Source organism: Opisthorchis viverrini (genome assembly GCF_000715545.1).
Source record: "Opisthorchis viverrini unplaced genomic scaffold opera_v5_264, whole genome shotgun sequence".
Taxonomy (NCBI): Eukaryota; Metazoa; Platyhelminthes; class Trematoda; order Opisthorchiida; family Opisthorchiidae; genus Opisthorchis; species Opisthorchis viverrini.
In genome coordinates this window covers 243,982-257,881 of record NW_008751921.1, presented here as the reverse complement: position 1 = coordinate 257,881, position 13,900 = coordinate 243,982, and the positions used below count along the sequence as shown (strand labels likewise).

The 13,900-nt window shown below is 42.9% G+C and overlaps 1 protein-coding gene across 1 annotated transcript; it reads right to left on the bottom strand.

Annotated features, from left to right (window-relative positions):
- Nucleotides 1-1,034: 1,034 nt before the first annotated feature.
- Nucleotides 1,035-13,561, bottom strand: T265_14794 (hypothetical protein; the record flags this gene model as incomplete). The annotated part of the gene is made up of 4 exons (XM_009175275.1): nucleotides 1,035-1,436; nucleotides 3,808-4,321; nucleotides 7,835-8,677; nucleotides 13,350-13,561. Coding segments are annotated over 4 exons (1,968 nt in total), but the record flags the coding sequence as incomplete, so codon positions are not given.
- Between the last annotated feature and the right edge of the window lie 339 nt (nucleotides 13,562-13,900).

The window sequence follows — 13,900 nt, the reverse complement described above, 5'->3', positions numbered from 1 at the left end:
TAATTTCGAGCGCATGGCTCTCCCCGGCTCTATGGCCTTATAAAATTACATAAGTCTGACCTACCTCTCAGGCCCATCCTCGATATATCTTATTCTCCTTATCGTGCCTTGGCCTGTCAGTTTGTTAGAACCAACCAGAGGAGGAGTGTCGACAGAGCCTGGGGGACAGTTTTGAGTTCGTCGATTGGATTAAAGATTTGAGGATTCATAAATACTCCATGTTCTCCGTGGACATCGAGTGATTTTTTTTACTAACACACCATTTGCAGAGACAATAGACTGTTTGTGACTTGATTGAGCGCAACGTCAAAGATATTGGCATTCCACCCGGGATCTTAAGAAACTGCTTATCTTGTGTACGGCTCTCGTCACCATCGCACTTCGGTTCCTTGTGAAAGGACTACGCGTGGTCTGGGCTGATAGTATATTTTTGACACCAACCTTATCTCGCAGAAGATGGATCAGCGAAGGCTAAAACGGGTTGCAAAGTAGGAGGTTTCCCAGTTTGACAGCGAAATCGGGAGCCGAACTCTAGTGGATTTAAAGTGTACGCTAAGGGACATTGTCTTAAGCAAATATCAGTTGTTTCTCGACCAACTGCTGGCAATTAAACACCCATCAGACATTGGCGTAATAAGATGGCCCTTCATCTTTCTCTCTAGTTTGATTCACCAGGTTTGAGTTCAGTGTAAGATGTTAGATGACGGTTTATGTTCAAGTCTGTGGTTGCATGTCATTGCTGCCAATACAATATACCTTAGAGTTTGTGGGCAATGGATACTAGCTTGCAGTGGTTTTTTGAAGCTTATGGCCGATTACACTGGCTTGTCTAGCCCACGCATGTAAATATGCTGCCTACGGAACGGGTGGTAGCCGCGGATTTTTGTCAATGATCGAAAAGCAAGAGCAAATCATGAGATTATATTTCGATGAGAGTTAGGAAAGACTACATTTCTTGCAAGTACGTCTCGGATTATGCGAGCAAGCTATTCTGACTCGAAACAAGATGGACAGATGAGTAATACACACCGGTCAGATCTGAACTTCTTGTTGCCAGGTGCTGCGTGCGTCTGCTTCAGGCGTGCCATGCTGTGAATGCACCAACTGCTCCGAAGCTCGCCGCTTCCTGTGAACAGGGTTTTCAACGTTCCGGCGAATTTCGCTCGATTGGCGGATTCTCCCCGGTCCTAGGCCACCGGGAACAAAAGAGAGACGTCCGCCGGATGAATGTGATCTCCGTCGGCGCTCAGCTATTGTTCTCCCAGATGCAGCATTTATGTCAGCGAATGAAACGGAATGTTGTAATTCAGTGTTGGCCTGAAGCGAATTCCGAGACCTTTCCCGATCATGACTAACAAAAGCGTAGGCTGGTGGAAGGCTCCCGTATTCACAGCTATATGGCCATTGCATGTAGTAGCACGGATATAGCGCGTCATCTAATGGGAACGATAGGATATATTGAAGGGTGCATTTGTAAACAGCGTTATTCCTTCCAAAATCCCGTGAGATTATTTTATTATTAAGTATCCTCAGCCTGGCCAAAATTTAGTTAGGAATAAAATATCAAAATTTTGTTTATCCAGACCAATGTGCCTAATTTGTTATCAAACGGGAATCAGCTGGCAAAATTCGGAAGAACCAGCCGATTGCAATCTAATAATGTTTGTCAAATATAGTCGACGTTCATCTCTTATCCAAGTAAACTTAGGGTACTTCAATTAGTCGACCCAAAAACCCAAGTGTCCCTAACACCACAAAGTTGTAAGACTCACAATTAACTGTAGTAGTTGGTATGTCTTCTAAAAAGCTCCGAGCTGCCTGGAAAGAAATCACGCCAATAGATTACCTACAAAGATGCACCATGGTGCTGTTCCATGTGATTTGCTCTCTTCAAAACGGAACTGTTGGTTTACTTGTGATTAGGAAATCCTGCATTAACCGAATGGGTGCTTCGGTTGTCAAGCGGTAACCAGATATACTCCGCATAACATACTTTATACGTTATATTTTGCTGTTAAATACATCGCTGCTGTTGTCGTGTTCTGACACGTTAAACAGCGTCGAATTAGATGTCAGCATGGTATAAAGTTCCGCCTTTCTGACTTTTGTGTCTGGCTACCAACGACGGAAAGAAATCACGCCAATAGATTACCTACAAAGATGCACCATGGTGCTGTTCCATGTGATTTGCTCTCTTCAAAACGGAACTGTTGGTTTACTTGTGATTAGGAAATCCTGCATTAACCGAATGGGTGCTTCGGTTGTCAAGCGGTAACCAGATATACTCCGCATAACATACTTTATACGTTATATTTTGCTGTTAAATACATCGCTGCTGTTGTCGTGTTCTGACACGTTAAACAGCGTCGAATTAGATTGTCAGCATGTATAAAGTTCCGCCTTTCTGATTTTTGTGTCTGGCTACCAACGACGGCTGCAACAGCATGAATCTTTTTAACAAGTTAATTCAGTAAATCATTGCTTAGTGTCACAGTTTACGATCATCCCCGCGTCGCTATAATTTTAATCAAAAACTAACCGTTCATATCTTGTTACACTGCGAGTTCACTCGAGCTTATGCTGACACGTACTTAGGCCACAGAAATTCCGACGCACTTGGGCACTACCGCATTGCGACTTTCGCGGGTGTACGGGCTTCGAAGCTCTGTACAATGAAAAATATACCAACACAGTGTTATATTGACCTTGAGCAAAACAAAACAATCGGGAACCGAGCAAATCACAGCGCAGGCCGTATGTAGTATGTCCTCGCAAATGACCGCTTGTGGTGACTGTGGTGTATCATTCCACATGAATTCTTTTATGATTGTCTACTCCTGAAATAATTTTTCTCCGATTTAATGTGAAACACAGAATTCTCGCGACAGATTGGTTGGTCGGTGACCACTCCACAAAGGTCTAATTCAGGCCAACTATCCTCTAGGCCTACAAACTTAAGCATGGTTATAATGCATACTGTGCTCTGGGGGAATCTCCCTTTTTTGAAGCAGTTTCTGAAATAGAGTCCCAAAAACCTTCGAATTAAAGACACGCAAACAGATATTTAGTACCATTTAGTGATTACGGAGCTTGAAGGTGAACTGCAGTCATCGTTGAAACATTGTATTTTTGGTCATATTCTAATGTTTTCTGCATTTGAAAAAGTTATACAATATTAATTCTCTCGACTGAACCATCGTTGTTAGTAGCGGAAGTGCTTGACCATCGATTCACTAGTTTGGTCGTTGGTTGGCTCACTGAGCTGGGAACCACAATGTTCCCCAACAACGTACTGGTGATGTCACCTCGAACGGTGATGAAACGTTTGCAATCGAATTGCCAAGCTCAGCAAACAAGCGAACAACCGTCTACGCTACCTGAGCTACCAACATTTTCCTGAGTAGAGAATTCAGTAGTATATTCACACCAGTGACACCTATATCGACGGTTTTTGGAACGATAGAGCGCCAGCGACCACTCCAGAGTTCATCATACAGCGAACATATACGCGATTTGGTTAGGAAATTTGTTTTCAACCTACGTATGTAAAAACAAATTCCAGCAACAAAATACTCAAATGATTATACCAATATGCGTGTGGTTTTCACATGACCGGGATATCGTGAGGATACTGCGTATCAGTTTGCAGTAAACTAGTGGTTAACTTGTCAATTGAACTCAAGTCTTTTAAACTCGTAGTTTTCTGGGTGCATTTCAACATGGGCGTGAACGTATACCTTCGTACTAGAGCAACTGTATGGCCAGTTATGTCAAGCTTATTTCAGACAAAATCCAATATGTACTCACTTGCGATCATCAGGCTATCCTGATCTCCATCAGGAGTATGACCATACTTTGAAGTTCCAATCTTTATTGGGATAGGCAGATGTAAATCAGAATAGATGCGCTTCCAAGTCGCTGGGCTAGAAGGCCTTCTTCTCTGCATTTGTCGGACAAATCGCTTAGCCCATCTGACATTTTTAGGTTCCACCTCACTGGAATAAGGTATGTACACGCGTTCAATATCGCGCGAATCGGCATCCTTTGAACTCCGTTTCAAGTGCATTCTCCATCCGTTTGGAAGCCACAGATGTTCGTACCTTTTGAGTTTGAAGTGAATCACCCCCAATGTGTACGAAACCGTGATGCAATGCGTTCCATCCAGGTTAGAGGGTGTGACGGCAGGGACGTTGAATACGTGCTCTAAACTGACACGCAATAAATGCTTGTCTGTGAGCTGGCCGCGTTCCATTTCTCCCATATATATGTCTCGTTCTTCTTCTGCTATCACGTGATTTGTCCAGTCTTTATAGGTTGTCATCTGAATTGGAGTGAGAACGAAAACCAGATTATACAGACCAATTGTTAAAACTGTCCGCTCGGATACAGGTTCGCTTGTCAATTACAATTTGCTGCTTGCTCTTCTGTAGGAACAAACAACGTATTAGACAGATCTAAGTAACTCTGGACTGTTCGGTAAAAAAGAAACGGAAATCATCTGAATGAGGTCTTGAAGAAGAGCCCCATATGAAATGGGAAAACTGCACCAACTTCTAGCCTTAATGATTTTATCTTATCTGCAACTGTTTGTGGTGCCATTCAACGGGAATACATTCGTACCAAGAAATGCCACGAGACTATTTCGCCTTCACACATCCAAAAAGTACCGGCAATGTTTTCACTTGAGATTTTGGTTCATCAATGAGGACAACCTTTGGCGAAAAGCCCATAAATACTGTAGAGATGTTTCTTCCTTATTAGAGCTCATAGACAGTGCGCATCTCACGAAACTGAGCAAGTGCTGGCCCAGCGAATTTGCGGTCAGTGCTTGAACACAGCCGTTCAGATCCGACTGGCTGCAAAGTAGTCGCATTATCTCTCCCTCGGGAAGGACAGAGCGCCGCTTATTCAAAGCGCCGCTGTTGTCAAAGACTATAGAAAAGAGTACTCCGTCGGGTATGATCAGACTGATCGTTCTCGATTCTGGCGCCTTTGTGGCTCAGGCCAGTGTGACCTTGTGTGCACAGTTAGATACTGTGAGAACAAATGATCTCAGCAGTACGCTCGTTCATTTAAAGCGAGGTTCGCAAAATACGGTGTCGTCGTCCTTCTTGCAGAAATACGCCCACTTTCCAGCTAATCCGATATCAACGGAATAATGGCTTATTTGCCAAGCGAATCTCTCCATTTTCCATTTTTCCCAAATTGAATGTCCTGCAAAAAGGCTGACTCCCGTTTCACTTACTACCATACCTTCTACCACAGTGCACAATACCTTGGTGGAATAAACAAGTCATTTGACTAGCTCCATCTCAGAGTGAGTCTGTTCCCTGTTTAACACAAGACTCATTAGTAGATGAGCGTACTTCCCCGACTGCTCACAATCTGACGTTCAGTTAGCAAAGAGGGTTGACAGAAGTGCGTAACCCGTGCCCACCCGAGGTTCCAAGGAGCGTAGAACCTGATATTCACTGATCAAATATTTTCAGCAACATTATATCTGATGTGCTTCGTGTAGTCAAGCTTGTCGGCCTTGCTAGAGGGGAAAGTTTGCAACAGAGGTTCTGTCCTGTAAGTTAAGACTGTCTATACGGAAATACAGAGAACCTTTGCCTCACTGCTTCATCCTTACTGGGCATTATGAGTAGTTCACATCTCCCGACACCCAGAGTTTTGAATCCACGCCCTCCCAAGTAGTAATTTGAACGCCTAGCTGTTCGACCACGAGCATTTGACCATTTTAATCAGAACATGGATTTTTTTTACTTTTCACTACTTACCCAGAAACTTGTCCCTCGTTTTCCATGGCAACCGAGCATCTCCATGGTCCATTGCTGTCAACAACGTTCACAGCTAGACATCTGGCGGACTAGCCGACTCATTAACTCTGTGTTAGATTTTGAGTGAAATCGCCGTTTTCATCAGTATAATACGAATGCGCCAGCTTTCTAATTAGATGAACAATTAAGCGCGGTACTTTTGGACAGTTCGTACTACTGTTTGCACCATGTATTATGGTTATTCTTCAGTTTTGAGACAAGCGCTTTGTTTGAGCAAACGTAAAAAATCTAAGCTTTGGCAGTGTTCACCGTCTCTCACAGAGTGAACGTGTGAGTGGGGCTGCACTTCAGTGAAGCAGACATGAAGCAGACATGACCCTGTATCATAGATATGCATGTATGAAGGCCGAAAACATGACAAATTCAATCCAGAAAACCCTAAAATATCGGCATAAGGAAACGCAAGACACGGAAGGATATTTATGGAGGTGTGCTACTCTAAGACAGATTCTAAGAACCGACCCATTGAACTAGATCCAATTTACGTAACACTTTCTGCAAAGGACCCATATATCAACTCGAATACTCAAACTGAGACGAATATCAGACTGGCGTACCATGAAACGAGAACTCATTGGGGGTCGGTTCAACAGAGGCCATGTAAAATGGTAAAGGACAGAAACAACCTCAGCATTGACCAGAATAGGAAAGTGAGGGGGCCTGAGCTCAAAGGTCAAACGGTTGCCGATCAGTCTGAACAAAGTATAAAAGGGCTATCAATAGAACTACAATATGAAACAACTGATCGTGATCAAAGCTCAGCCCGGCTAGCAAACCGTACAATAACCCACATAAAACATTACTCAACGCACAAATATTGATCCATTTCCAAGCCCCACTAACGGCATACCAATGACGCCACCTCGACTGGTGCTGAAACGTGTGCAGTAAGGTTAACCTACTCAGAGGAAAAACCAGAGGCCATAGTGAGTTCTCTTCCTAAGAAACACCTAAGAGATAAGCCGAAATTGTTCGTTCGTGCCAAAAACTCTTTCCAAATTATCTTCACTTTTTGCGCCAATAATAAACCCACCACTGGATTAAGGAGTCTGTAGGTCATTCTTCCACTTCCTCTAAGTTTCCGTAACTTTACAATTGTATTGATTGCAGTTGACACTTCTTCAGGAAAATGCGATCGAGAAGAGTTGAGCTCACCATTCTTTAATGCAATGGTAAGTTTCTGGTTTGCTCGGTCCGCTTTAGTTTGCGTATTATTCTTTCGAAACTTAAAGATAACTTGGAAGCTACGTAGCTAGATTTGGGCGAACTGCAATAAAAGACACCCAGATAAACCATCACTGCTGTTAACGCCACACTGCTCATGTGCTCAACGGACACTGCTGTTTGCTGTTTTACTTTCTGTCTAATGATGGATGTACCATGTCAGTTATCTGGCCAATGCGTGTGCTATGTACTATAGGAGCATTGGCGTCCGAAAAACACCGACAGAAGGACGCAAGTTAGTTCTGGGTGGTATCTACTAGTTCGCCCACCACCATTAGGAGAGGTTTTGTCCTAATTATTTGGTGTTGAGAGGAGAGGCACAGTGACGGCCCTAGATTAAGTAACGTGAATTTCAGCTCAACCAGAGGTTGAACCTGTGGCGGACGGTCCGACTATATTAGACATCTCAAAAAAGCCGTAATTACCAGAGTGATTTATCGTAGGCGTTGTTTGCTTGAGTTTGCTTTTTTGACTTTCTGCGAAGCTAAATACATGTCTGAGACATTCAGGCTTCCAAAAAATCAGGAAAACAATAGATGGACAATGCTACATCCGTTGTTCTGTCAGCCCACTGTTCACTGTCCATGCAGATTGGAGAACACTCAGTCGAACTTACGTACAGCCAAAGATGTTGGATACTCTGGGACAGTCTGACAAATTACGAGCATGTATGAGAATACCCATAAAATAGCACTCGGAATCATGCGACATTACATGATGCTTCGTAGCATCCGAGATAGATATTTATTAGATTCTTTGATCCACCTCACCTGACGTAATACAATCATTATTCGATGCGGTTGCTTCACAACACCATTCCACCATATTGCTGATGATTCATATGGGTCTGAAAGTTGTCGTTCGTAACTCTCTCCTAAAAAATAGGAGACAAATGCTTTTGCCAGAGGGCTCCAAACATGCTTGGTCTGCTTGGAGGTAGCACAACAAAGGGGCGCACAGCTTCCATGATTGCACTGGCCTTCCGTAAGTTTTGGGAGAGGAACAAGAGCGAAAGGATCCTCCACAAATAACGTTAGACGTGCCGTAATGCGTTCACCAGGGACCATATTCCGTCGGCTGACGGTAAGCCGACAGGACACTGCATAGCCGATCTGTGATCCCATGGCAACTCTTGGATAGGACGTGACTTCTGATGTATGAGGACGAGAAATCCACGAAGTTGGGACTAGGCTCGACATATTATAGCATTGACTGAAGTGCAGAGGTGGGGTTGCACGGCTCATTTGCAATCCAGCGTACTTGTTGCCAGACAACGCACGTCTTATCCTATCTTTCAACGACTGTCCCTTGGAAAATGAATCACGGTTTCGATTGATCCGCAGTTGTCCAAAATTACCATCCACTTGCAGCAAGGATGCGTTCGGTTGCTGAGTTTCAGCAGCTTCCCACGTTGGCATTGGCTCGAAAGACTCCAGTCGAAATTGTTGGTCGCCGTCAATAACTTGGCTCCCAAATTCGTCAAACCGGTTGCTTCTTAACCTTTGCCGCATCAGTGTAGTGAACTCATCAATGGCTCCACTCTGGCTGAGCATGTCAAATCCACTGACGAACCAGCGGCTAATTGGTGGACAAGACAGTGTGCTTGGTATATCCTGGAAGGACAAACAAATCAGAAGAACACGTTTAATATCAGCGGGTATTGCTTGGTGTTAGTATGCCCTTAATTGTTTGCCAATATGTTGTATGGCTTACCCAGCAAATGTGGAACCATAAGAGTTGTTGATCCAGAGAACACAGAAATGAAGTAGCCGCATAGATTAAAAATCTGTCTTGGTTGCTCGAGGTCCGCCGGACAGCTTAAAACGACCTCATCGACGCTGTGTGTGGAATTACTAGACTCAGATAGAACACTTTTATAGAGAAAAGTAGATATCACAAACCGCAACAGATTTGCCTGGGGTTGAAATGCAGTTTGATAATTTACGTAGGCCCACAAGATTTAATGGCTCCCCCGTTCTAACAGGCCCCTCCCTTCTCATATACCAACGCTCACGCTTCCAATTCTTTTATGCTGATTCCTAGTTGACACAAAGGTTGATTTACTGATGACTGCAGAAATTCAATTGGAGTCCAAAAGTCACGGGTCCAAAGACCAGTGAAGAACTAAGGAGTCAAACAACCGCACACATTCGACAACAACAGACTCACCGGCGACGTTCGTCAAGGTAGACCTGGACATCATTATAACAAGTAAACTGGTGAATTTTGAGGAAATATTCTCCACATTTGATTCTGCTTATTCTGACCTTTCAGAAGATATACCAAATAGAATGTCTTATGTGTGTGTGGAAACGTTTCAGCTGGAAACCCACAAATCTGAACATGGGGCTACAGAAAACGAGCTACAGCAGAGCATAATTGCACTGGCGAATGACTCCGGTGAATCTGTTGCCCCAGAAGTAGGAGACCGATGGTAGGTTATCGAAGCATTTTGTCGAACCTGTTTGTGACGACAGCGAAAGCATCCCGATGCACATAGTATCCAGCACAACCAACAATGAGTTGGTCTTTTGGGCGTATAAATTTGGAGAATATTACGGGCAGCCGGTACAATATTCGGTTATTGATTCTTAATTCCTAATGAGTGTTTATTTCCTCAAGAAACGACATTGATGTGGTTACCCAAAACAAGACACAAAAAGTTTCTTTTGACTTTCCTTATTGGAAGCTCTTCAGGATTGGCGTGAAGAGTTGATGCAATACCGTCTATCAGGAGCCGACGCATTTCATCCCCGATTGTGGAATTGTCTCAGCAAATTCTACGTGCATTTCAAGCTTCAGTGAGAAAGTTTACTTGGAGTGCATCGATTCAGACGGTCGGACCAATATGTGTAACCTTCCAACTCAATCCGCGTAGAAAGGAATGTGCGATTCGTCGAACAAGAATGGGGCCAAAATGGACAACCAGCTCCAAGACCTGTTCATCTTCCATCTTATCGCACCGACGGGACACACCAAAAATACCATTCCGCTATTATGTACGTGGGTAATACCCCGAAAAGCACAAAAGAGCTCTTCTTATGAAAGATCGCGCTTAGTGCTCTCACACTGACGACAATACTCAATACTCAGACTATTGCCACCGGTATCGTTTCTAGTCCATTGAACCACTTGTTGGGGCCACATATCAGCGCTTTACACCAACTGGCGTTGGCACTTCACACATGGTGGTTCTAGGGTATGTGGTTTACGCTTCCGCTTCGTCGCGGCTTTTGGCCAGTTTCCAACAAACCGTTCATCGATAAGATGATCCTGATTCACAGAAGCGCCTGCCAAAAACACTATTCCGGTTTGTAGTATTCTCCGCCATGCGTTCCCATATAACCGAATTATTACTATCTTACCAGTTATTTATTCCTTAAAAGTCATGCTTGAACGGTTAGAATATCACCCGATTTTTTTAACGAATGCACGTAGCCAAAGTTTATGAATCTGATCTCAATTAATGTAAGTCAAGATGAATGCCAGCAGAGTTATTCGAAGCCACTCAGCAGAATCACTGTGTGCCAGAAGCAATATCCGACTTGCTTATGACAATGTGTTCGCGTACTCATATCTGTATTATGAATGTTGCATCTTACTTCATTTTACGTTTCTCAGATCAGTCTGACCACCATATATATCTTGGTCCTTTGTCTTCGCTAAAACGGATGGGGTTTCTCAGTAGAATTTCAGCGTGTGTAAGTGGAGAACATATCTTTTGTTTAAATGAAAAGCGGAGATTCTGGCCAAACAAGAAACTCTGGAATCGAGACTGCTTTAATTCAGTTTGCTGTACTTCATTTGGATTTTTTGCTTGAAATCATCTCCAATAGGAAAGGAAGCGTAACTGCTGTCGACTTTGTGGATGTGAGTAGACAGCGTAGGCTGCATGAATCTACTGTAAAAAATTTCAGTGTTCCTTGATTGTGAACTCTTAATAAGAAGTAATGTCATGGCTTATTCAAACATTTTGAACTCATTTGTATCAGTGTTCGAGTAGATTCCAAAACTTTAAAAATTAGATCAACCATTATGATATGAGTGAAACCGCCTCGTTCACCTCCGCAAACAGCAGTTTGAGTCAAGGTTGCACTAAGGAGCTCAACTACGACAAACGTCGAGGACTATTCACTGAAGGTCTGTTCGAGCTAATGATAGCGCAGACTTAGAAACTAGCATCCACAGTGGCCGGTCTACTCTGCGCCGCTGTGAAAAACTTGACGGAGACAAAAAACTCTGATGGGACTTGCTTGTTCAAACAAACTTCGTCCCTGCTTCGTAGAGCCGTTTGCTCATCTAGACCCCTCTACCGTATTCACTATTTTATAGAAAAAATCTTCAAATCATTTGTATTTGTGTGCTGCGCTTCTGTTCGTGTAGGTCTATGGTCAGCTGTTTTTGACGAACTCTTTGGAGACTAACCCACGTCTCGCACTTGCACAAGGGAGTTTCCCTGTTTCTCCATTTGAACCACGGGTTAGCCAAAAAATATACGTAGAACTGAGATACCGAATCATGAGAATTTCCGAACTGCGTTTTCCTCGAGGATTACCAGAAACCAGAATTAGCGGCATTTTTACTACAATTCTTAAAGATTGCAGCTGAAATCAAGTCAAACTGAACTGATTATAGCCTACTGATGCTGCACCAGTAGCTGAACCAGTTAATCAAGTTTAGTGGAGATGAATTTTGCTCGTTCAGAATGTTTACTTATTTTCGACATCAGGCTCGTATTTTGCAACAAATAAAGCTGATGAATCTGTCAACAAATTATTTTTTTGGTTGGCACAAAACAACAATGCACTTTCTGCACTTGGTTGGCTGAGGAGATCTTCAGCTCTTCACCGCTTATGAATCTCGAAAGTACACGAAAGTCTAGATGGTGTACACAAAATAGCAGTACAGCGGCTGTGTTCGAGCACAAGAGGGTAATCTGGTCTACCTACACTAGTAGCGAAACAAATAAATTTTTTAGGATAAACATAGAGCAAAATATACGTAAATCATATAGACAGAATAACATATTGGTTTCATAAAGGAAACTCTTCGACAGCCCACGACCTGTTTCGACCTTCTTGGGGCTCATCAGGTAGGCGCGGTCCCCGAGTTTCCGTCAACTTTGTGTTCTACTTGAACTCAAATTGGACTGTTTTCGAAAAAAATACACTCATTTGCAAATCAATTTTGTTTTCACGAGAGACTTAACTAAATCTCTCATTTATGATATTCGTTTCACATTAAACATGCTTTCCACATGGTGAGACACGGTGGAACTAACCCCAGCAAAAGATTTTTCAAATCGGTGATCGTGAAAAGTTGCCCACTTCAAAATGTGGCTGCAATTAGGATTCCACTGGTATAGTAAATCGGACTAGACTGATAGAAAAACCCTCACTAGTTGTGGTGAGACTACTTTCAGATTTTTCTGTTTTTATTGCTGTATATATATTTATGTATTACCATACTGATTTAATGTTAGGCGTTTAACTGTTGTGCCCTCTATTTTCATTTTCTGAGGCCAGTAGTCTGAAAGCGCATCGTAAGGAGCGTCTTACGAATTCACGTGAGCTTCAACTCGAAACAAAGTCCTGTCGGTTAAAATTAACGCCAGATACAGTGGCCTGCAAATTAGAACTAAAAGTACCAATTTCGTGCAAGCACATAAACAGATGGAACACGAGAGGTAGAGTTGACATGGTGTTTGAACCACTGGCTAGCTGGTGTAGACAAGTAAACTAATCTTCATCGTGAATGCAGTGGGTGAATCTCATGAGAGCGGGAAATGTACCGGTGTGAAAGTATTGCGGGCAGAGGTGCATAGGAGGGATGGATTGTCAACAGTCCTGTTCAGGTAGTTATGATGGTGTCTTGAAAAATCTCGACTGTGAGCGCTTGTCCGAAAGAATCTGGGTTTGGGCATTACACTGAGAGTTGGATTCGCGGTGGCTCTTTATGTTAGGCAATATAGTAAAAGGTGCTCTTATGATCAGTAAAAAAGTTGGGCAACATGAAACGAGAATGGTAACAAGCCAGGTCAGATAAATCTTTTAAAGGGAATAATCAGCGAATCGAGGGACTGTACTGTATGTAAGGTGACCACGGTTGGATGACAGGTTAATTCTACATATGTTAAAGTTTAACAATAAATCAACTCACAAAAAATGCATTTGGTAATTCTTTTGACTGGGATATTGACACAGAAATCTCGCGGTCAAGTCTCTTTACAATATTTGTGAATCAAACTGGAGGAACAAAAACCATCATGTCAACATTTGAACTCACCGGTTGTTCTCCAATTACAACATCACGAATTACCAAGAATCCCTTGATGGATCGATATCTATCCCCATTCGATAGATGCAAGGTCACTTTCAGTCGGTATTCTACGCTGCCCCGCGTACCAGTGAATGAGCACGGGCAAGTGTCCGGCAAGTGGAACAAAAATGGAAAAGAATGTTCTCCTGGGAAGACAGCTTCGCATGAACCGGGCTTATCTATTCCATAGAAAAAACACGCGACAAACAGGCCTGTGGATTAACTCAGTCGCTTATACTGGAGATTCTATGGCCAATGTGACCCTACTGAGAACTATTATGGCTAAACAATGAGTCAAAAAATTTATTTGCTTGAACGCTTCGAGATCATATAGTTAATCTTGTGCCATTCGGTAGCCGATATGCTGCATGATTCCAAATGTGGAAAAAGCTTTTATGTCTATTTTGTACTGATTCTCACTTTGGACGCTGCTCTAATCATCTCACTTATTTTGTATCAGGCACACAATAATAAAGTAGAACTTTGCTACATCCACGAACTAGCAGACCTAATCTGAA